This window comes from Microplitis demolitor, chromosome 1 (genome assembly GCF_026212275.2).
Source record: "Microplitis demolitor isolate Queensland-Clemson2020A chromosome 1, iyMicDemo2.1a, whole genome shotgun sequence".
Lineage (NCBI taxonomy): Eukaryota > Metazoa > Arthropoda > Insecta > Hymenoptera > Braconidae > Microplitis > Microplitis demolitor.
The window spans coordinates 18,757,231-18,779,196 of NC_068545.1; the positions used below are offsets into that span (position 1 = coordinate 18,757,231).

The window sequence follows — 21,966 nt, forward strand, 5'->3', positions numbered from 1 at the left end:
TCCAAGGTCTCACGGGCTCCGGGGATTGGGGATTGAGGATTGAATCAAAATCACCTTACAATAGTCCTGAAGGTCATCTTAGTATTCAGTTTCAATCGTGCTCAGTAACTCTACATCACAAACTCATTGCTGGTGTTCATTAGTGTCATTTATCACCAAGTCTTGAATTAAAAAATATAAAACAATGGCGCGTAAATTTTTCGTCGGTGGCAACTGGAAAATGAACGGCAACAAAAAAGAAATAAATGAAATCGTTGATTTTCTTAAAGCCGGTCCATTGGATCCAAATGTTGGTACGTGACAATTGTCAAGAACACTATTTTTATATTACACTATTCCACATATTATTTAAATTGTATAATTAACATAATTACTTTTTTATCAATGAATCATTTTTTCAAAATATATTTTTATATTTATTATTAATTGACTTTCATTAAAGTAAACTATTACATCATCATCTAGATGGCCCTAATTATGTACGTCTTGAAATTATTTTTAATATTAAACGCCCATAATACATATTTTAAATATTCAAATTTAAAAAGATAATTCTAAATTATTAGCAATCGTTATTTTTAATTAAGAAATTATTAAAATAAAATATTAAATTTTTTTAGAGGTTGTCGTTGGAGTTCCATCGATTTATTTGACATACACGAAGAGCATCTTACCCAGCAATGTTAGTATAAGTGCTCAAAATACTTACAAAGTACCCAAAGGTGCATTTACTGGTGAAATAAGTCCTGCTATGCTCGTCGACAATGAAATCCCATGGGTTATTTTGGGTCACTCTGAGCGACGAAATGTATTCGGGGAAAATGATGAATTGATTGCTGAAAAAGTTGCGCACGCTCTCGAAGCTGGTGTCAAGGTAACGATGATAATAATTATTATTAGATTGTTTACATATTTAATTATCTACAACCATTTAAATAATGATAATAATAATAAACTTATTATCAATGAATAATATTTTTATATGATTAAAAGGTCATCGCTTGTATCGGAGAAAAATTGGAAGAACGTGAAGCGAACAAAACTGAAGAAGTTGTTTTCCGACAAACTAAAGCTATTGCTGATAAAATAAAATCATGGGACAACGTGGTGCTGGCTTATGAACCAGTATGGGCCATTGGAACCGGGAAAACTGCGTCACCACAGCAGGCCCAAGAAGTTCATGATAAACTTCGTGAATGGTTTAACAAAAACGTCAGTCCTGCAGTGTCGACATCATTGAGAATTATTTACGGCGGATCTGTAACCGCTGGCAATGCCAAAGATCTGGCTAAAGAAAAAGACATTGATGGTTTTCTTGTTGGAGGCGCATCACTCAAGCCGGACTTTGTACAAATCGTCAACGCTAAGCAATAATTTACCAAAATTATTATTTATTAATTAAAGAACAAACTATTTAATTCAATAATAAATATCAAATTCAACTGTATAAACAATAAATTTATTAATTTCTCCATAATGGAGTTAGAGAATTGTATTTTTAAAAAATAACAAAACGACTAGAGTTTATTGTTGATGATGATATATTTAATTAACGGTGTAACTATTCAGGCCAAATAAAGCTTCAAATGCACAACAGATTATTTGTTAATTCTAATACACTTTATATATAATTTATAATAAATGAGATGATGGTTTATTTCAGCATTCCGCGAGTGATGATACCACTGGGAAGAGGCAGCTCTTTTACCATATTCAGTCCGTCGATTTTACATCTCGCCCATGCTACTTTCGCCAAGGATTTAAATGTCCTCGGTTCCCAGATCGCTAAATCCACAAGCGCTTTACGATTAAGCAGAATTTCATTCCTAGATAATCCTTCCAGTAAAATTTTAGATGATATTCCATGTTGACTGCAAGCTGCTGCCAATCTTGTGTCCCATAACTAAAATAATTTTAATTAACATCAATTAGATAATTTATTAATATCTGCTGAGTGAAATAAAAGTCATGAACAAAATAAACTATAAGGTTTTTTTCAAATTTGAAAATTACGCGCGAGTGCCTAAGAATTTTGCGCTAAAATTTTTCTATTTTGAATTGACATTCTTTTGCGTAAACTAAATTTAAAAAATCAAAATAATTGTCAGCTTTATATTTATGAGTACTTACTTCATGAAATTGTTGACGTTTTAATCTTCTACCTCTGAAACAATACATTAGTGCTCTGTGTACACCTTTGATTGCTATTGAATAACAATTCCTTCTTCGATTATGAAAATGCTGTAAAAATAATACCAATTACTATTAATTTTAATTAATTATATTAATTACCAACTAAATTTATTTTATAAAATTGTAATTTTTAAAAACTCACAGCCGACATTTTAAATATTTTTCTTTTACGCCAAAATTCATCTGGACCGCGGGAACGAGCAAAAAGAGTTAATGATTTAAAAACCATTTTTAATATCAAGTTTATTATTTGAAATGTCAAGTTTAATTTTAAATTTTATTGATTTTATTTAAAGAGGCAATCCGGTCTTTGGTACTCTTGAGTGCTTTAGAGGTTGGAAGACCGAAACGACATGTTGGTTGAAAAGTAGTCAGTGATATTACTGACAGAGTTCGAAAATTTTTGTACGAGCACGTGGGTTTTGTTATTATAATGAAGCATTTTTTACCGTACGGTATAAAACCAGTAGCTAATTTTTCAAATGATTTAAATTTTTAATTATAAATCGGTAATTTAAAATTGAGGAAAATTATTATTATTATTATTATTATTATTATTATTATTAAGAAAACTGCGCAATATTTGAAGGCTGTCACTGACAGTTGTTCTTGTTGCTGCCTTCTTATCGTTGATACGCAGTAAAGCTAAATATCTAGCTCTTTTACCTCGTGTTTCTTTAAAAAAATAATTAAGAAAAAGTTGTATTAATATAAAACTGTCAAGTTTAAAAAAGGCCATTCGGCAGCCGAAATGGAAGTAGATTTTTAATTATTTATTTAATTATTAAAATCTGTAAGGTAGGCGGTGGCGTTTAAAGATTCATCTAAAGCCTATAAGATCAATTATATTTATGCTTGTCAATTTTAAAAAAATACTTTATGTATACATTAATGTTGAGATTTTAAAAGTGTTACACGGCAGTAATCAGAATTGAAACAGTCACATGAATTTATTAAAAAGTGGAAAAATGAATGCAACAGCTAAATTTCTATAAATAAATAGGTAATTTTCGTTGAATATAAAAAAAAATACTACTGAAATATGAAGCTCATTTGATAAGCTACATAAAAATATTAACAAGATTCAACTATTATGTATTACTTGAAAGTTATTAAATGAGAAAATAAAAAAAAATGTTTTTTTTTTCTATTTTTCTGAAAATTTTGAAATGCATCAAAGTATTAGAATAAATTATCTAAAAAGTAAGCAACATAGTTTAAATTAAAGCAAATCGAATGAACATAAAGATTCAATCACCAAAAATAGATTAGCTCTTTAGGATCAAAAGTTATTTAAAGATAAATCAAGAAAAGTTGAATTTTTTGAAAAATTAAAAAATCTTTAAATGACTATAACTTTTAAACTTTTCGGCCGATTTAGCTCATCTTCGAACTGAACCGAGCTCTTTAGCTAAAGAATATGAAAAAAAAATTTCATTAAGATCGGTACAGAATTGTGGACGCTATCGTGGGAGAACCGCGCGTTATATATATATATATATATATATAAACTTTTTCACAAATAGTATTTTTGGAACCTACTTGACTCAAATAGATAGAAAATTTTTAAATTTTTGTAAAGTTGCGTCATGAAGACAAATGCAACAGTTAGATTTTTATAAAATCTACTAAAAATGCCCCTACAGAAGATAGAACGAAAATCTTATACAGTATATGATAAATGGGAATTAAAAAATATAAGTGAAACATTCTCAGAAGTAGATCGGGACGAGATCAATCATCCAGTGTTTCCTGTTCATAAGACTCACTTCTTTTCTACAACATTTCAAGGACATTCCATTAATTGGTACGTCAAGTTGATGTTTTGTAATAATCAATTGCATGGTGGATTCAAAACATTATTCGACCCTGTTAAACAATTCGAACCCAAGAATCATGTAACCTGTAACATTTACCTGGTCGACGCCGACAAAAATAAGTTTTTCATTGGACGTAAGAACAGGAAATTTGATTCTACATATTTTTATAGTCTAGACGGAAATAGTATAAGCTATCTCTTTCCGTTTAGAAGTTACATCCAGTTAAAGCGGTAAATTAATTTTTTTTGGAAAATATGTAGATTTTGATGAAATACAGAGATTAATTTTTTTATTTTATTATTCCAGTCATTCTTTCAATAGTTACAGCTCAATATAAATTCAGGAAATTTTATTGAAAAAAAAAAAAAAAAATGAAATTCATTTGTAGTTTAGTGAAAAAGAATATAAATGTGTTAATTTGATATATTTTATTGATGTATATTTCTGAAAATGTTCATTAAAGTTTTATTTTAAAAATTATAGCCCAAAAAAAAATGTAAGAAAAAAAGAATAAAATGCGTGTAAAGATAATGAAAATACGAATATATTCCCGCTTCTAAAAATTTCTTAAATCGTTTTTTCGCAGAGATATCGATTGTTGAATTTTTCGATTGTCGTATGGCTGCTACATTCACACCTATAAATATTTACGGTATTTTTACGGCATTTACGGCATTCTCAAAACCGCGAGGGTTTTTTTTTATAATTAATATATATACTAAATATATAAAAAATGGTTGTTAAAAAAAAGTAAGTAAACTTCAAAAACAATAATTTAATTTTTAAATCTTATTATTATTACAAATATATATATAATTTTTTATTTATCATATAAATTTTGTTTATATATTTTAGAGGTTATAATTCATAAAATTAAATAATCAATTAATTATTTTTTTTTTTAGATTTAAAAAAGATTATGACGACATAGAAAACTTTGATGACGATGACATCACAGGCAGTGATGATGATTTATCAGATTCAGAAAAACGTCTTCTGGAAAAAGTAAGAAAAAAGCGGGTCCAAGAAAACTTTGACAGTGATGATGAAGTTTATGGTCTGCAAGACGATAAAGGTGATGATGATGAAGAAGACGAAGATGCAGAAGGTTTGGAAGCAGAAGATGCTGCTGCAGATGACGATTCAATGGAATCAGATATCGAGCGTCCTCAGGAAGATGACGATTTGCCAAATGAAAGAGCATGGGGTAAAAAAAAGAAGGATTACTACTCGACGGATTTTGTTGATCCTGACTATGCAACATTGAGTCACAAGAAAATGCAAGAGGCTGAGGAAGAAGAAAAAGAAGCGCGTAATATTCAGCAGAGGTTGGCTGAGCAGTTGGACGACGCTGATTTTGGTTTAGATTTACTGCCACCTCCGGCTGAAAGTGAACAAGCTCCTGAAGAACGAGTTGTCAAAACAGATCTGAGTAAATTGAGCAAAAGAGAAAAGGTCGCGCTTTTTCAGAAAGAAAGTCCTGAGTTCCAGGCACTGGTTACTGATTTTGAAGGTATGATTTTAAGTTATATTTTAATTTAAATGCATTCAGTTAATTAATTGAGCAACTTTTTTTACAGAACGTTTGAAAGAAGCCAACGACATTCTTTTACCATTCATTAATTTAGCAGAACAAGAAGAAATGAGTGACCCAGCAATTAAATTTGTTAAGTTAAAATATCAATTGGTATTGAATTACTGTATCAACATATCCTTCTACTTGATGTTGAAAGCCAAGAAAATTCCAGTGACGTCTCATCCTGTAATTAAAAAACTGGCTCAGTATCGTCAGCTGCTCAGTCAACTAGAGGCAAGTCAAGGTCATTTATTGGAACAAGTTTCCGAGGTTCTCAAGTCAGCTGATGATGGAGAATCGCTGAAGAATATTCTCAGAGGTACTAAATCCTCTGATGAAGTTAAGGTGAAGAGTAAAAAGAGGAAGGACAGAGACTTAGCTGCCAAGACACAAGTAAAGAAGAAGAAGCCAGATACTCCTGAATCAGACGAAGAAAGTGAAGATGACAACGCAATAATGGATGACATGAGTGAAGACAATGACGTACCTATGGAGAATGAAGAAGTGGAGCCAGAGGCTAAGCAAGAAGTATCAGAGGGAGAGAAACGTGCTATCACTTATCAAATAGCCAAGAACAAGGGGTTGACACCTCATCGCAAGAAGGAACAGAGGAACCCTCGTGTCAAGCACAGGAACAAGTACCGTAAAGCTAAAATACGCAGAAAGGGTGCGGTCAGAGAAGTTAGGAAAGAATTGACTCGGTATGCTGGAGAAATATCGGGTATCAAGGCTAGCGTTAAGAAGAGTATCAAGTTGAAATGATAAAAATAATTTTGATACTCTAGCTGATAATTATTCGGGTAATTTTATGCTGATTGATTAATTGACACAATAAAAAAAATTTTTGTATGGAATTATTGTTATTTTATTTTATTTGAAAATATGTACGAAAAAAAAACAAATCCTATACATTCTAAGTCACTTAATTATAAACAAAATATTAATTGAATCAATTATAATTTACACAGTAGTGGCAATGAGAATAAAAACTGAATGGTTTATTGTTAAATTTGTTTATGCGCTAAAGCCAAGTCTGAACTTTATTAAGACTCAATTTTAGCAAGAATATCTGATTCACGGAAAAGATGTAATTCCTTATCCTCCTCAAGGACAACTTTGGTGCCTCCGTACTCGGGAAGTAGAACGTGGTCTCCAACTTTGATGTTCATCGGAACATGCTGTCCTTGCTGTTAAAATAAGTAAAAAAAAAAAAAAATTAATTAATCAATTACTGGTCTTGAGTATGAATTTTTTAATGACTTGTTATTTAAAAAATAAGTACCTCGTTTCTGGAACCAGGTCCAACAGCTACAACAGTTGCTTGAAGAACCTTCTTCTGGTTTTCTGGTAACAAAACTCCACCTTTCGTTTTGGTTATAGCGTCAGCTCTTTGAACGAGTACTCTGTCCAACATAGGAATCAGCCTCTTGATTGCTACTGCCTAAAAAATGAATTAATTATCTTAATTTGCGATAAATTACTGACTTTATCCGACTACTGATGCAATGATTTTCATACTTAAATAAATATATATACAAAACAACGCAGAAGTTTTTAGATCCAGATAATTAACAAATAGATTAATTACAAGAATATATTTAATCTTACCATTTTAATTAATTAATTAATTAATTGAAGAAAATTTCTGAAAAAAATGACCGGCTATCACGCGTGCACGTTGCTGGTGAAAACTGATATCTGAATGTAACCTAACTGTTGGCGCTGGTTGTCGCGTTTTAGTCTCTTCGATTTTCTCGAAATTTCTTCGCCCCGTTACCGCGGATTTCAAAAAGGTCCAATGATCAATTCACGTCCTTACGTAACCACCATGCGCAGAAACTACCGCGCATTTTTAAAACGACATCTAGTTCAATTTCTTTTTTTTTTTTTTATCAATAAAAAAAACTTATCACCACATGTTTTATTTATGTAAAAAAAAAATTCCACTGTAAAAATATTTTTACATTAAAATGAACTGATAATTTTATAAATAAATTTTACAACCTCATTTACTGATACTTTCCACCAGAGTATTTAAATTCAAATGAAAAAAAATGATGGACGTTATCAGTTTTATCAACAAAAAAATTTATCAGTAAAAGATGATTATTTTTAGGGTCAAATTAAAAGGACTTTAGTTTAGATAAAACTAAAAATATATATGTATGCTTATTATTATTATTATTTAAAAAATGATATAAATTAATTCGAAATTTCTTAGACGCTGATTGGTTGCTGGGCCATGATTGCATCATCCAGACATGCTTTCTAGAAACTTCTAGAAGTAATAATTATTCGCTGAAAATTTTAAAAATTTATTTTAAAATCCAGCCCTGATTAAAAAAAATAAAAATAATTTTTTTCCAGGTGTGTGACTCATGTTATTGGAAAAAAATTCCATTTAATAAATTAATATCACAAATTTATTGAATTTCCGGATAAAGAGTATCCTAGACCAGAGCACTGAGGTGGGGATACCCATGTGATACTACACCCCGTGCCTCTTCTCGTCACCATTCATTTCTCTTGATCTCGGCGTAGCGTTCAGCGACTTTTTACGGACAATTATATTTTTTGATCAAAGCTTTTGAGTCTAGGATTTTTTATTCACTTGTATTCAAGGTAAGACTCGATAATAATTAATTATAATTAATATTACTATTACTACAACTATTTTATTATTTAAATAAAATAAAAAGTGTGTAAGGTTGAAAAATGTATGATGCCGGCATACTAGAATTTAAAATATTATAAATTTCTATTCATGACTGAAATATCAAAATTTATCTGGTCGAAATCAGTCAGCCAATTGATTGCTTTTAAATAATTTAAATTATTTATTAATTTGGTAGATTTTAAATTCATAAGTTTTTTAGAGAGCACGCGGGTTTACATAACCACAATATCTACCATTGGATTAGCGCATTCAGCTTTTTATTTTAAAATAAATCATGAGTATTTTTTTTTATTCTACAGATGTACAGACTACCGACACTAGTGCGTGGAGTTGCGTCGCGACAAATGCAGCTGCAAGCTCGTTTGTACGCAAAGGATGTACGTTTTGGAGTTGATGTACGAGCTACGATGCTGAAAGGAGTTGACATTCTGGCTGATGCTGTCGCAGTGACGATGGGACCCAAAGGCCGCAATGTAATAATCGAGCAGAGCTGGGGCAGCCCTAAGATCACCAAGGACGGAGTGACTGTTGCGAAGAGCATTGAACTGAAAGACAAATTCCAGAACGTTGGTGCTAAGTTGGTTCAAGATGTCGCTAATAATACCAACGAGGAAGCTGGTGATGGTACGACAACTGCGACAGTGTTGGCTCGTGCTATCGCTAAGGACGGGTTTGAAAGAATAAACGCTGGTTCAAATCCTGTTGAGATAAGACGGGGAGTCATGATGGCGGTCGATACTGTGAAAGATGAGCTGAAGAAAATGAGTAAACAAGTTACGACACCAGAGGAAATTGCACAAGTTGCTACAATTTCAGCCAATGGTGATACTCTTATTGGTAAGCTGATCTCAGACGCGATGAAGAAAGTTGGAAAAGAGGGAGTGATAACAGTAAAAGATGGCAAGACATTAGAAGACGAGTTGGAAATAATTGAAGGAATGAAATTCGACAGAGGATACATCTCTCCTTACTTTATTAACTCTACCAAGGGATCTAAAGTCGAGTTCCAAGATGCCTTGGTGTTGTTCAGCGAGAAGAAGATCTCGTCGATCCAAAGTATCGTCCCGGCATTGGAGTTGGCCAACTCGATGCGCAAACCTTTGGTGATCATCGCTGAGGATGTCGATGGTGAAGCATTGACTACACTCGTTATCAACAGACTCAAGATCGGTCTTCAGGTGGCGGCTGTCAAAGCCCCAGGTTTCGGTGACAACCGCAAAGCAACTCTTCAAGACATGGCTATCGCTACTGGTGGTATTGTCTTTGGAGACGAAGCTAATCTTGTTAAAATAGAAGATGTTCAAGCCAGTGACTTGGGACAGGTTGGAGAGATCATAATCACCAAGGAAGACACACTTTTGCTTAAAGGAAAAGGAGCTCAGGCAGACGTTGAACGACGCGCTGAGTTTCTACGAGACCAAATTGATAACTCAACTTCTGAGTACGAGAAAGAAAAACTGCAAGAAAGATTGGCCAGACTTGCTGCTGGAGTTGCCGTCCTGAGAATCGGAGGCAGCAGTGAAGTTGAAGTTAACGAGAAAAAAGACCGAGTCAATGATGCTCTGAATGCAACACGTGCCGCCGTCGAGGAAGGAATCGTTCCCGGAGGTAATTATACACAACTCCCATCAAATTTACTTTCATATCAAAAAATATTTATCTTTAATCTCATAAATTTCGTTCTTTAGGTGGAACCGCTCTCCTCAGATGTGCCCCAGCATTGAGAAACCTCAAAGCAGAGAACAATGACCAAGCATTAGGTATTAAGATTGTAGAGAAAGCACTTCGCCAGCCGTGCTTCCAAATCGCATCCAACGCAGGAGTTGATGCCGGCGCCGTGGTGGCCAAAGTATCCGAAGGACCACTTGGTTACGACGCCATGAACGATAAGTACGTAGACATGATCGAAGCCGGAATAATTGACCCAACCAAAGTTGTCCGAACGGCTTTGACTGATGCTGCTGGTGTTGCTTCGTTACTCGCAACCGCTGAAAGTGTCGTCTGCGATATTCCCAAAGAAGATGCGCCAATGGGTGCGATGGGTGGTATGGGCGGAATGGGAGGTATGGGCGCCATGGGAGGTATGGGTATGTAAGGAGTGTAGTTTCCTTACACTTTTAAATCAGAATATATATCAAGTAGCAAATGCATTTGTGAGTAACTGAGGCTTCTGTTTAATCATATTCGTCTTTTCATTTTTTTACGCGTACTCATAATAGTTGTATACATTCCTGCAGCTTTTCGACTTTTGGTTATACATTTAATACTTAATTTATATTTTTATAATTGGCTTAATTAAAATATTGAGGTGTTATTCACAAATGCAAGTGCCGAAGCTACTGGGATCACATCTCTGTAAAAAATACCCAAGATTGATCATGTAAAATATAATTAACTGTACAATAATAATAATTACAAAAATTGTTCTGATGTCACCACATAAACTTTAAGTTTGATGTTTTTTAAATGTAAAAATGCATTTACGGAAGATAACGAGACAATTGATATAGTTATTAATGTAATGTAACATTAGTGTAATAAGCTGACTATTTTATACTTTTTAAATTTATGTTCAACATTATTTAGCAGACATTTACTTCATGTTTAACATTTCCACTAATCATTTATGTAACATTTTCTTTATGAATACATGTAAAAAATTTAAAAATTATAAGTGTGTTCAGTGACGAGTAATTAGTTATTTTTTATTTGTAGTTTAAATAAAATTTTCATTAAAAATAATTATTGTCTATTTTATTTTCAGTTTTTTCATAAAATATTAATTACTTAAATTTTTTTAATTTTTCAAGGCGGGATGAATTTTCTAAAAAGTAAATAATAATTAATATTTAGTGATTAATTATAATTATATTTTTTATTATAAATGTTTAACGCGTGTATTACAAAAGCTAGAGCTAAATGAAATATTATTTTTAAGAAGTTCCAATTTTTTCAATCTCATCAGGATCCTCAGCGTCTAGATAATGGATCTTTTTATTGAAGTGCTTTTCAATTTCCTGGCAAATGCTTTCAGACTCGGGAGAATCGACCAAGTTAATAGCGATTCCCGATTTGCCAAATCTTCCAGTTCGGCCGATTCGGTGCAGGTATGTTTCACAATCGGCTTTACGGTTTTGGTCCATTGGAAGATCGAAATTTACGACAATCGTCACTTGAGCAACGTCAATACCTAAAAAGAAATAAAAAAATAATTAAATAAATGGATAAATAAATATATGTTAGAATGTAAATTTATAATTACCTCTAGCCAAGACATTAGTCGTTATCAAAACTTTTTCTAATCCGGCTCTGAATCGATCCAAAACCGCGATTCTCTGCTCAACAGTCAAATCACCAGACAGTATACCAACTCTGTGTCCGTCTTTGGTCATTTTTTCTGCCAGCCAACCAGCTGTTTTTCTAGTCTGAATTTAAAAAAAAAATTGATAAAAATACTTAAGAGGTTTGCACTTTTTTTCTCTATTACTTTCAAGTCCACGAACAGAACATCGTTGTTGCACTTGCGCAGTAAATAGAAACTTTGGCCGAGTTTTTCTCTTAAACGAACGAATATTATCAAAAAATTGAAGCGATTTTGTTTCCGAAAAAAACTCAGCCAAAAATATCTGATGTAAAAGTAAAATTCAAGTAAAACATACATGACAAAATATTATCGCCTGTCCAATACTGATGACGGAATAGATATTTGTGATGGCAACATATTTTTCGTCAACGCTTCTGCATTTAACGTAGTACTGCTTGATGTTATCCAGACTCTCTTCTTCTCTCATTAACCGTATGATCAAAGGATTACTGACTATTATTTCAGCGAATTCCATAACTTCGGGTTCGTAAGTTGCTGAGAAAAACATCATCTGGCAGGATGACTTTGGAAGCATTCTTTAAATTACAATAATTATTGTTACTAAATAAATTAAAAGTTCAATTAGATGTAACAGTTGAGTAATAAATAATACTGACTTGTGAATACGGATACATTGGTCCTGATGTCCTTGAGTAGCAATCATGACATCGGCTTCGTCAAGAACAAAAACAGATATTTTACTCAAGTCAAAGAACCGGAACTTCAGTGACCAGTCCAAAACTTTTCCTGGAGTACCGATGATGATGTGGTCTGATATTCTAGTGTTACGTGGTACTGGAAAATAATTGAAAGTATTTAATATCAATTATAATTGTCTATTAATATATAAGAAGTAATTATTTATAATTACCTTCTTCACCACGGACAGCATATTTTATTTTAATCTCTGGACAGAACTGTGACATTTTCGCGGCAACCTCACCAGTTTGAATCGCTAATTCGTATGTAGGGGAGAGACAAAGAACTTGAGGATAGTTTTTGTTGACATCAACGCGGCTTAACATCGCCAAGACAAAGGCTGCTGTTTTTCCAGTACCTGACTGCGACTGTGCAATCATATTTTGTGGTCTGAAAAAATTTTAAATTATTAAATTAACTACGCAGTTCCAGTCCCTTAAAAATTTCTGATAAATTATCATATTACTTAATTTCAGAAAATAAAAACAAGTTCATTTCCGGCAAAATACCAGTTGTCTCCCACCCCCACAACTAAATTAGAATATTTATTAGTAAGAAAATATATGATGGCTTACGGATCAGCAAGAAGAGTCGGTAAAGCGGTCTCTTGAATTTTTGAAGGCGCGTTAAATCCCATTGCGTAGACACCTTTCAAAAGCTCTGGTTTCCTAAATAAAAATAAACAAATTTAAATTATTATAATTAATTTTACTTAGTAAGATATAAAAACCTAGTACCCGATCGGATGTTATTTTCTTGATCGGGTACTAGGTCTCCTACTTGAATAAATATAATAATAATTATAATTAAAACTTACAAATGAAGAGCTTCGAATGATTTAACACTGTACAATGGCGATGATGGATCTTTTCGTTGAATTTCTAAATCTTTAGTTGATTCGACAAGACCTTTGTGAATTATTTTTTGCAAAAGCGATTTTTCAGCTGGTGACATTGGCCCATCAGCACCATCATCCTTGTCCTTGTCTTTTGAATCATCGCGTTTGCTTTCGGGATTCAAACTTAAGTTTGTAACCTTCAGAGAAAAAAATAATTAATTTATTAATTCACTTCAAGTTATTTTATTCAGTTACCGTTAGATCATTGAACACCATGTTCGAAATTTGTTTAAACAAAAATCAAATTTTTCAATTAATTAATTAATTAATAAGACAGTATTTTAATATATTAGTATGCGAGTCAGGATAAATTCGTCGAGATTTAGTGCCTGGATAAATTTTTCAGTAGGTTTGGTCTGGTGTCAGTTTATTACTGTGGCTTAAAACCGAACAAAAGAAAAGAATGCGTTTGAAATACGATCCTTCATATAAATAAATATATGATAGATGTATATAGTGATAATAATAATATATCTAAAATATATAAATATTAAAAGGTTAAGCCGGCCTTGAGTTGTCGATGCTCATATGTTTTTGTTATTTAAACTTACGTTTAATTGAAGTTGATCCTGTTCTTTAGTAACTGCACCCCAGTCAACTTTTGCCGAAGCCATTTTCCGTTTATATATTTGATAAAAAAATATAAATATATTTTAATAAATAAATTTAAAAAAATATTAAACAATATAATTTATCTTCTGGGTAGAGGGTGGGAATCACGACGACCACAAAAGGATTTTTTTTTTTTACTTACACACTTGACAGTGCGCCGAAAAAAAGAGCGCCATCTTGTTCATCTAAAAAGGCGCGCGTAAGTTTAAAAAAAAACGAAGGGTTTAAATTTAAATGCATTTATTCATTTTATTATGATATATTATGTATTTATAATTGAAAATTATTTTTTTACATCGTATATACATGTGTAATTGTTTATTTCAATAAATTGTATGTACAAACATAATTTACTAACACATTTTTTTGTTTTTTTTTATGCTGAAAAATTTCATGCGATTTCAATTAAAAATATTGAAGGCTATTAATTGTGTTGCAAATACTTGATTTTAATAAAATTTATAATTAATGAGCGAAATAATAAATAAATTAAATATACATTATTGTTATTTTTTTTTTTTTTACATTAGATTAGACAGTAATCCGCTATTTTTTAACTGCAGTATTGGTTGGCTTATTACTAACACTAGTTTTCGAAACTAGTCGCACGTTAATCATCGACAGATCAATCATTTTACGCTGAAATTTGTTGTGGAATACCATCGCTGCTGAGTGAGTCTTGAAGACTATTGTTGCAGTACTGTCACCCATTATTATACTCTGCAATTTTAATTAATTAAATAAATATCATTTTTTTTTTCTCATATTAGTTTCATTGAAAGTACAAGTCATCCCAGTAGTAATTTTAGTAAAGATCTATATTAAAAGAATTCAATACATCGATTTATTATTTTGCTAAATTTGATCAAAAGCCAATTTCCAATCAATCCCACTAGTGATCTAGTGGGTTTTAAAATCATTAGTTTTTTCCTTAGAGGAAAAAACGTCTCGTTTTTATCTGTTCGATTAATTTTCACTATACCTGCACCGAAAGTTTGAATTCCTGCCCTGTTTAGATGAAAGTCTTACTTTTCTTTTATGAAAAATTAGTATATTACACACTTAGGAAGAAGGACATTTCAACTCAAGTGTATAATTGCCTACCAGAGCCGAAGGCGACTTTTTTCCCACTAAACAGGACAGGAATTCAAACTTTTGGTGCAGGTATGGTGAAAACAAATGATAAAAATTATCACATGCGCTATTCTTTCCGAAAACAAAGGAAAAAATTCAAACTTTCAGGTACAGATCTAGTGAAAAATAGTATGCACGACACGGAGGAAGGTAGGACTCGCCTTTGTCTCGGGTAGGAAATTATTCCCGTGGACTGGAATGTCCTACTTCCCTCCCTTAGCTTGTAATAGTCAAAATCACATTTGTTTATTGTCACTAACTAACTAAGTTGACAGCTAAAATTGGCTCCCGGCAGTTAAATTCAAACTTTCAACAGGTAATTATAAAAAAATACTATGACATGAGATGAAACACGATTTCAAACTCTAGTCTTTTGTCATACAATATACTAGTTTATTTAATTATATCGTCTTGATATTGAACAAAAACTTACTTCTAGTGTTCCAATTCCTTGGCACATACTTCGAATTCGTGCTTCAGTGGTACTAGCAGCTAAATTTTCAATAATAACTGTTGTAGGCTTTGTTGAGTTTGGTTGAAGGACTATCCTCTGATTATTTTGCGAGCTAGCTGTTACCTTTTTAGCATTTGCAGTGGCTGTGCTCACGATAACTTTGCGAATATTGCCGGCAATTGTTCTTTGATTGCTGACAGGGCTTTGAGCGACAGCTACTGCTTTATGAGGAGCTTTTTGTGGTGACGTTTTATTGGAAGTTGCTTGAGATTTTTCAACTGCAGTCACTTTCTTGACTGCCGCAGCAGGTTTTTGAACTGCGGCAGTTTTTTTCAGTAGACCGGAAACAGCTTTTTTGGGAGTCCCTGTTTTTTGAGCTGCAGAAACTGCTTTCACACCGGAATCAGTCTTTTGTATTGATGCCACAACTCGCTGCACACTTGCCGTTGGTTTCTGGATGACAATTCTCCTAGTATTTGTCTGCGTCAATACTTTTTTTTGCGCATCCGTTATATTTTCAGCTGTCTCTCTAACATTTTTATCTGCTGATTTTTTTTCTGTTGCTTGGACTGTCCGGACAATTCGGACGTTTGTTTTTTCTCCGCCCTACAACAATCATCAATAATTTTTCATGAAAAATTATTTCTTCTTAAATTAATTTCGAGCACCGCAAGTTAAATTTTTGTTGTATAAAAAAATAAGGAAAAAAAAACATTTAGTAATTAAAATTATAAAATATTTATTACGCAAAATAAAAAAAAATAATACAATAAAAAAGATTTATAAATAAAAGACTCATGTGAATGTGTTTGTATTTAGAAAATAATAATTTTCTACATGATTGAGTTGCAGAAATACACAATAGTGTAAATCCAATATTTATTTTATTTATCGCTATGATATAAAATTATTTTAAAAATTTCCAATCTCTACTTAATTAGTAGTTAATGCTATACCTCTGTCGCCTGAGTGTTTCCAGCTGCAGTGCGAGTCCTTTTAACTGGTACTTGACCAGGATTTTCACTAGAAACTTTTTTTACACCAGCTAGAGCTGATACGTCTTTAATGTCTTGTATATTATCTGAAATCAAATAAGAAATTTAGATTCATCCTTTTACTTTTACTAAATCAAACAACGGATATTTTAAATTTTACCGGTAGTTTTTTGATCCTTAGTCTCATCTATTTTTTCCAAAGCTGCTTTCTTACGTCTGTTCTCTTTTTCCTGAAGCAATTTTTCTCTCAAACGTTTTTGCTCTTCCATTTTTTTACGGTATTCCCGCATTTCTGGATCCACGTCTTCTTCCTTGAATAAAAATTCAAATATTGGAGATTATTTTTTCTAATTACAAAAAAAATAATTAAATGATTATTCAAATAAAAAATTTACCCGCGTGTTTTTTACAAAATTATTTGACTCAGTGTCCTGAGAATTTCGGTTCGTGGATTTAAAACGTTTAGGACTTATTTCTCTGGATTTATCAGTTGGCTCAGGAGTCCGTTTGTGAGGTGTTCGACTTTGAGTACGATTGGAGTCTGCTGGTTTACGTGAATGATCACTATATGAATCTGAGTGATGAGGACGAGACTTTGGAGAATAATCTCTTGATCGTGGTGGAGTACGTTCTCGATATCTTGGTTCCTAAAACCGCATTAAATATTTTTATAAATTTTATTTAAGACACTTATTTAAATAATTTTTATATAAGAAAAAGAAAAAATACCTCGTATTTATCACGACTATCAGATTTATATTTATTGTCATAGTCTCTGTAATTACTATCCCGTGAGTAATTACTTTCTCCAAGAGATTTTAATGGACTAATACTACTTTTTTTAGATGTTTTATTTTCTTGCCAGACATCTGAGAAGTAAGCATACGGATCCTGTGACAAAAAACATATTTTAAAATTATGATATTTATTTGAAAGATTTAATTAATTGATGAGTGATGAGTAATTAATTAATTGTGAGGTAAACTTACATCACTTTTAGTCTGTGGATAATTTTTTTGATAATCTTGCGACGCTTGACTAACTGGCGGCTGATTATAAGAATCCTGATATGCAGGATTTGATGACTGTCCAAATGAATCACTGGGAGTTTGAGACTGTGAATTATCCCAAGGCCTACCTATTGCTGAAAATAAATATAATAATTTAATTAAATGCAATTATTTTAATTGTAATAAAAAAAAAATTAATTACCATCAAGAGGTGGCTGTGGATTTCCTCGAAAATGAGGATTTATAAGAATTTTATGACCCGGTGGAAGAGGCACGTTGGGTATAACTGGGGTTGCAGGCTGTTGTCCAGCTGGACCCGGGCCAGAATTAAACTGATTAACACCCGGGGGATTGTTGAAGCTTGGTTTCATTTCATAGACATTCCTTCCGTCGAATGATTGTTCCTGAAAAGGCGGACGATTCTCGAAATTTTGCCTAGGCTGCGAACCCGGATGATGAGGAATCGGAGGGCCTTGAGCTGGACCTGGTGCTCGAGGAAAACTAGGCGGCATCATACCATTCGGACGCTCTTGAAGATGCATCTGATGTCCTGGGTGCATTGGCGGTCCCTGTGGCGGCCCCATTGGACGTTGTTGATGAATCCCCACATGGTTTGCTGACATCTGTTCATGATGATGCAGCGGTGGACCTTCTAGAGGCACTCGTGGTCCTGAATAATGAGGCGGTTGAGGTTGCATGTACGGTAACTGGTTTGGTGGGCCATTGAAACGAGGCCCTGGTGGTCTTGGATGATAATCCATCCTAGGTGCTGGAATTCTTGGCCCCGGCATTCCTTGAAACTGATTAAATGCTGGTCGGACTCCTGGTTCGGGAAAATGCTGACCTCCTGGTGGTCCATGTGGAGGATGATTTTGTGGATACTGCTGGAATCGTGGTGGTGGTGGTGGTTGTTGATGACCTGGATGATACATCTGAGGGTTTATCATTTGATGATTCATCATCGGAAGTCCAGTCGGAAATAGAGGAGGTCTATTTTCAATTAACGGTGGCCTAAATTGTGGATTTTGATCCTCGTATGGATTTCGACCACTAAATCTAAAGAAATAAATATTTTGTCAGTAAAAATATTTAATATAAATAACACTAAACAAATAACAAAATAATACCTCGGATTATAATTTCCTTGAGTAGGAAATCTTCCTCCTCGTATGCCTCGGACACCTCGACCACGTCCTCGACCGCGAAAAGCCGGAGGTCTTGCGTGCTCCATCGTGACGACATTCTCCAACGAATCCGGTATCTTGAGATTCATCTTCGGTGGTATGATTGTCCGTTCCGGTTGAAACCGATTTCTTCGTTCCCGCGCCTCTTCACATTCATCATCCTCCGTACCCGGACCTCCTCCATTGCCGGCGATACGTTGACTATTCACATTGTTCTTCTGCAATTTTTCACGCAAGTCGCCCAATGGTATCTGCGATGGGTTTTGTTGAATACTTGGATCGTGGATCGACTCTTCAATGTAGCTCACGTGTTCCTCTTGTTCATAGTACGTGCCATGACAATTGACACTATCATCATTATATATATGACTCTGATTATGGCTAACAGTCTCATTCCTATACTCAACATTTTCGTCTTCGCCCTCTAAATCGTCAAGCGCATCCGTGACTCCTAAGTCCAGTACATCATCTGTTTCCTCTTCTCCCTTATAGTTATTCTGCTGCTCGAGAATTAAATTGCCAAATATTTTTTATGAATTTTATGCTTCTTTTCTTTAGACTTTATTTTTTTTTTTTTTTTTCAATAGATTTTTAATACTTTATACTAGTGCTATTTAATATTTAATTATTATATTTATATTATAGCTATTGATTTATATAAATAATTAACTTTAAGTATAATATTGTGATTTTGCGAAATTGTGTAATTATAAATAAATATATTTAATATATAAAAGTAAGACTGACAATATTAGAGGGCATTTTTTTATAAGCTTATAAGACACTTATTTTTTTTCATCTATTCTATTTCTTTCGTGACATAATAAGTGATACTATTGAAAAATTAATGTATTGTGACAAGGAGAGAAGGGAAGAGTGAGACTTTTGAGCGGTACAATTTATGTGCATTGTGATTAATTTTTTTTCAAGCGCATTTTCGAATTAAAAGCTGTTGGGATTTTTTTTTTCTTTTTTTTTTTCTTTTCTTTGATATTTTCCGACTATTTATAATCGTTATAATTACAGGGTTGATTGAAGTACAGGATTTTGTTCTTTTCATTTTTCTTTTCAGTGGCATAAAGTATTTTTTATAATTGTCTATCAACAAATAACAAAACTTATCATTCATATAAATAAATATTTTTTTAGCAATTATTGTAAGAAAAAATTAAACTTTAATATACTTTACGCTACTGATTTAAAAATACGCAAATTACATCGATTACATACATTTTTAAAAGAAGAATAAGACGCGCGCGTGTTTTACATACTCTATAAAAAATAATCAATTTCTTCTTTACATTGATTGATTTTACCGTATCATGTAATGTTATTATATATATGTATATGTATATATATAATACGTATGGACAGTAATGTAGTACTTAATTTTATCATGAGCATTAAAAATTATTTTTGAATTTTAGTAGTAAATGTTTGATTTAACGCTTGTAATTATTTGATTTTATGTTCGTATTAATTATTTTTATATTCTAATTATAGAATATTTAATTAATCAGTGATACAATTATCAATTTAAATTTTTTAACTGTCAAATTTTAAAAGCTCAGAATGCTTATTAAATATTTTACATTATAAATTGATAATAACGTTTGCAAAACAGTCATTCACAATATAGTTCATACATTTTTTTTCAATCACAGAAAAATAAAAACAAAAATGTCGACTAAATATTTTTATTTAGCGTATAATTTTAAATTATTTATCTTTGTCGTGTCGCAATAAATAAAATTATTTTTTACGCTTCTTTTAAAAAAATTTTTTTGTCTATGAATTTAAAATAATTATTTTATGCAAACGACATTCATTGCAGTTTATATAAACTTCTAATTAGTTTACTTTTTTTTATTCATGTACATATTGATTATTTGTTTTATTAACAATTTATGTGACTATCGCATAAATTATTGAGCAATGCAGAAAATGGTGAAAGAATAAAAACAAAAATTCTTAGGACTAAAATTAATTTATGAGAATAATTTTAAATCTTAAAAAAAAAAAAAAAAACTTAAAATTCTGATGTGTAGTGACAGACATCAGTGAAAAATAAAAATTTATTGATAATAGATAATTTGTATCAATAAAATTATTTAAAAACAGTTGAAACACATTCACCCATGCCATTGTTTAATTTTTAAGGTACGTCCTAATTGACATACAAAAAATATATAATAATACTTATAACAATACTTATAAATAAATATATCACATCAGTGAAAATAAAAACGGGTATCACTAGAACTAGCGAAAAAAAAAATTAATAATAATAGAGCATGACAAAATATTTGTTGTTTTTTTAGCTTAGACTAATTAAGCTTAGACTAATTAAGCCATTGAGCTAAAAAATAATTATTGATTTAATAATCAATAAATATTAGAATTTTTTTTTTTTTTTTTTTTTTCAAATATAAATTTATAAAACTGTATCCTTAAACAATAAGGACAGTTTAAATAGCTAGCTCACCCTATCAATTTCATAGTCATCAGCAAGTAGTGCCTCTTCTTCATCATTTCCAAGGTCGTACTCTTCATCTCCAAGATCTTCATCCAGCAACGCGTCATCTCTTAACACAAAAGTCAAAATATATTTATTATATATATTTTTATTATCATTATTAACAGATGGACAAACACTGTGCACCAGCTACATTGTCAAACGTTACTTTTCTAACCTTCGTTTTATCTAGTGATAATTAAAGGTAAACCTACTTTATGTTAATTAATAAATGTCTGAATAGTGGGAGAGTTTTATTTAATTAGTGGATAAAGTTACTGATGATAAATGAGTAGAAATTTAATGAATAATTGGGTAAATAATACTTACTGATCTGACATGATATTCTTTTGATAAAGACTGCTCCAAATCGATTATTGTAAACTGTAACCAGTAGAAAATAGTACTGAGAAAATATCCGTGGTAAAAAATTGGGTATTCAAATTTTAGCGCGCTCTAGTGAGTGTTTGAACTATCAATTAATTATACAAAGCGTGGTAAAATTCAAATGGTTTTACATCAGTGTGAATGCAGCAGATGAGATTTAAAAATTTTAAATAAATAAATAAATTAAGTAATTTCAATAGTGAAATTTAAAAAAATGCGCGTACTGGTTTTTTAATTATCTGAGTACGCATTTTTAAATTTTGGTTCCTCTGATATTCAATTGATCAATTTAAAAATTTAACAAATTGCCAATTGTCAGCCAAGTTAAATTAATAATAATTTATGATAAGATTATAAATAATATATTTATTTATTAATATACAGCGCACAGTTACATAAGTTTTTAATTTTTTATGATACTAAAGTCAGCAATTAACAATTTTCAAAT

General features: G+C 31.8%; 7 protein-coding genes across 8 annotated transcripts; 3 read left to right on the top strand and 4 right to left on the bottom strand.

Annotated features, from left to right (window-relative positions):
* Window positions 1-38: 38 nt before the first annotated feature.
* LOC103578104 (triosephosphate isomerase) lies at window positions 39-1,596 on the top strand. The gene is made up of 3 exons (XM_008559060.2): window positions 39-293; window positions 621-874; window positions 994-1,596. Exons 1-3 carry the CDS (start codon window positions 185-187, stop codon window positions 1,372-1,374), a joined length of 744 nt encoding a protein of 247 aa, XP_008557282.1. The 5' UTR covers window positions 39-184; the 3' UTR covers window positions 1,375-1,596.
* On the bottom strand, window positions 1,519-2,577 carry LOC103578097 (39S ribosomal protein L20, mitochondrial). Its single transcript, XM_008559050.2, has 3 exons — window positions 2,336-2,577; window positions 2,131-2,241; window positions 1,519-1,903 (listed from the first exon to the last, which is right to left on the bottom strand). Exons 1-3 carry the CDS (start codon window positions 2,420-2,422, stop codon window positions 1,655-1,657), a joined length of 447 nt encoding a protein of 148 aa, XP_008557272.1. The 5' UTR covers window positions 2,423-2,577; the 3' UTR covers window positions 1,519-1,654.
* Window positions 2,578-4,655: 2,078 nt separating this feature from the next.
* On the top strand, window positions 4,656-6,443 carry LOC103578080 (something about silencing protein 10). The gene is made up of 3 exons (XM_008559034.3): window positions 4,656-4,763; window positions 4,919-5,526; window positions 5,594-6,443. The coding sequence occupies exons 1-3, from the start codon at window positions 4,747-4,749 to the stop codon at window positions 6,349-6,351; spliced, it is 1,383 nt and encodes a 460-aa protein (XP_008557256.1). The 5' UTR covers window positions 4,656-4,746; the 3' UTR covers window positions 6,352-6,443.
* On the bottom strand, window positions 6,431-7,406 carry LOC103578046 (10 kDa heat shock protein, mitochondrial). Its single transcript, XM_008558990.3, has 3 exons — window positions 7,198-7,406; window positions 6,872-7,030; window positions 6,431-6,776 (listed from the first exon to the last, which is right to left on the bottom strand). The coding sequence occupies exons 1-3, from the start codon at window positions 7,198-7,200 to the stop codon at window positions 6,633-6,635; spliced, it is 306 nt and encodes a 101-aa protein (XP_008557212.1). The 5' UTR covers window positions 7,201-7,406; the 3' UTR covers window positions 6,431-6,632.
* A 585-nt stretch (window positions 7,407-7,991) lies between these two features.
* Window positions 7,992-10,960, top strand: LOC103578056 (heat shock protein 60A). The gene is made up of 3 exons (XM_008559002.3): window positions 7,992-8,211; window positions 8,566-9,874; window positions 9,955-10,960. The coding sequence occupies exons 2-3, from the start codon at window positions 8,566-8,568 to the stop codon at window positions 10,359-10,361; spliced, it is 1,716 nt and encodes a 571-aa protein (XP_008557224.1). The 5' UTR covers window positions 7,992-8,211; the 3' UTR covers window positions 10,362-10,960.
* Window positions 10,450-13,974, bottom strand: LOC103578062 (DEAD-box helicase Dbp80). Of its 2 annotated transcripts, none has more exons than XM_008559015.2 (8): window positions 13,779-13,974; window positions 13,147-13,364; window positions 12,905-12,997; window positions 12,502-12,719; window positions 12,248-12,425; window positions 11,926-12,166; window positions 11,529-11,691; window positions 10,450-11,456 (listed from the first exon to the last, which is right to left on the bottom strand). In XM_008559015.2, exons 1-8 carry the CDS (start codon window positions 13,839-13,841, stop codon window positions 11,200-11,202), a joined length of 1,431 nt encoding a protein of 476 aa, XP_008557237.1. In that variant the 5' UTR covers window positions 13,842-13,974; the 3' UTR covers window positions 10,450-11,199. The 2 variants fall into 2 exon arrangements, with proteins under 2 accessions (XP_008557237.1, XP_008557245.1); XM_008559023.2 differs by lacking the exon at window positions 13,779-13,974 and adding an exon at window positions 13,423-13,718.
* Window positions 13,975-14,176: 202 nt separating this feature from the next.
* Window positions 14,177-21,552, bottom strand: LOC103578038 (serine/arginine repetitive matrix protein 2). The gene is made up of 11 exons (XM_008558979.2): window positions 21,462-21,552; window positions 21,102-21,201; window positions 18,560-19,116; window positions 17,635-18,488; window positions 17,412-17,566; window positions 17,152-17,313; window positions 16,818-17,069; window positions 16,583-16,733; window positions 16,384-16,508; window positions 15,407-16,033; window positions 14,177-14,559 (listed from the first exon to the last, which is right to left on the bottom strand). The coding sequence occupies exons 1-11, from the start codon at window positions 21,470-21,472 to the stop codon at window positions 14,386-14,388; spliced, it is 3,168 nt and encodes a 1,055-aa protein (XP_008557201.1). The 5' UTR covers window positions 21,473-21,552; the 3' UTR covers window positions 14,177-14,385.
* Between the last annotated feature and the right edge of the window lie 414 nt (window positions 21,553-21,966).

What these genes read in the sequence shown, in the direction of transcription:
- LOC103578104 (XM_008559060.2), top strand. Translation starts at nt 185, where the DNA reads ATGGCGCGTAAATTTTTCGTCGGTGGCAACTGGAAAATGAACGGCAAC. An exon ending in TCCATTGGATCCAAATGTTG is followed by an intron (nt 294 to 620) that starts GTACGTGACAAT and finishes AAATTTTTTTAG; the next exon opens with AGGTTGTCGTTGGAGTTCCA. An exon ending in CTCTCGAAGCTGGTGTCAAG is followed by an intron (nt 875 to 993) that starts GTAACGATGATA and finishes TATGATTAAAAG; the next exon opens with GTCATCGCTTGTATCGGAGA.
- LOC103578097 (XM_008559050.2), bottom strand. Translation starts at nt 2,422, where the DNA reads ATGGTTTTTAAATCATTAACTCTTTTTGCTCGTTCCCGCGGTCCAGAT. An exon ending in AAATATTTAAAATGTCGGCT is followed by an intron (nt 2,242 to 2,335) that starts GTGAGTTTTTAA and finishes TTATTTTTACAG; the next exon opens with CATTTTCATAATCGAAGAAG. An exon ending in AACGTCAACAATTTCATGAA is followed by an intron (nt 1,904 to 2,130) that starts GTAAGTACTCAT and finishes AAATTATTTTAG; the next exon opens with TTATGGGACACAAGATTGGC.
- LOC103578080 (XM_008559034.3), top strand. An exon ending in ACTGGTTACTGATTTTGAAG is followed by an intron (nt 5,527 to 5,593) that starts GTATGATTTTAA and finishes CTTTTTTTACAG; the next exon opens with AACGTTTGAAAGAAGCCAAC.
- LOC103578046 (XM_008558990.3), bottom strand. An exon ending in GACCTGGTTCCAGAAACGAG is followed by an intron (nt 6,777 to 6,871) that starts GTACTTATTTTT and finishes TTATTTTAACAG; the next exon opens with CAAGGACAGCATGTTCCGAT.
- LOC103578056 (XM_008559002.3), top strand. Translation starts at nt 8,566, where the DNA reads ATGTACAGACTACCGACACTAGTGCGTGGAGTTGCGTCGCGACAAATG. An exon ending in GGAAGGAATCGTTCCCGGAG is followed by an intron (nt 9,875 to 9,954) that starts GTAATTATACAC and finishes TTCGTTCTTTAG; the next exon opens with GTGGAACCGCTCTCCTCAGA.
- LOC103578062 (XM_008559015.2), bottom strand. Translation starts at nt 13,841, where the DNA reads ATGGCTTCGGCAAAAGTTGACTGGGGTGCAGTTACTAAAGAACAGGAT. An exon ending in CCGACTCTTCTTGCTGATCC is followed by an intron (nt 12,720 to 12,904) that starts GTAAGCCATCAT and finishes AAATTTTTTCAG; the next exon opens with ACCACAAAATATGATTGCAC. An exon ending in TGCTGTCCGTGGTGAAGAAG is followed by an intron (nt 12,426 to 12,501) that starts GTAATTATAAAT and finishes ATTATTTTCCAG; the next exon opens with TACCACGTAACACTAGAATA.
- LOC103578038 (XM_008558979.2), bottom strand. An exon ending in CAAGGAAATTATAATCCGAG is followed by an intron (nt 18,489 to 18,559) that starts GTATTATTTTGT and finishes TTATTTCTTTAG; the next exon opens with ATTTAGTGGTCGAAATCCAT. An exon ending in AAGGAATTGGAACACTAGAA is followed by an intron (nt 14,560 to 15,406) that starts GTAAGTTTTTGT and finishes TTAAAATTGCAG; the next exon opens with AGTATAATAATGGGTGACAG.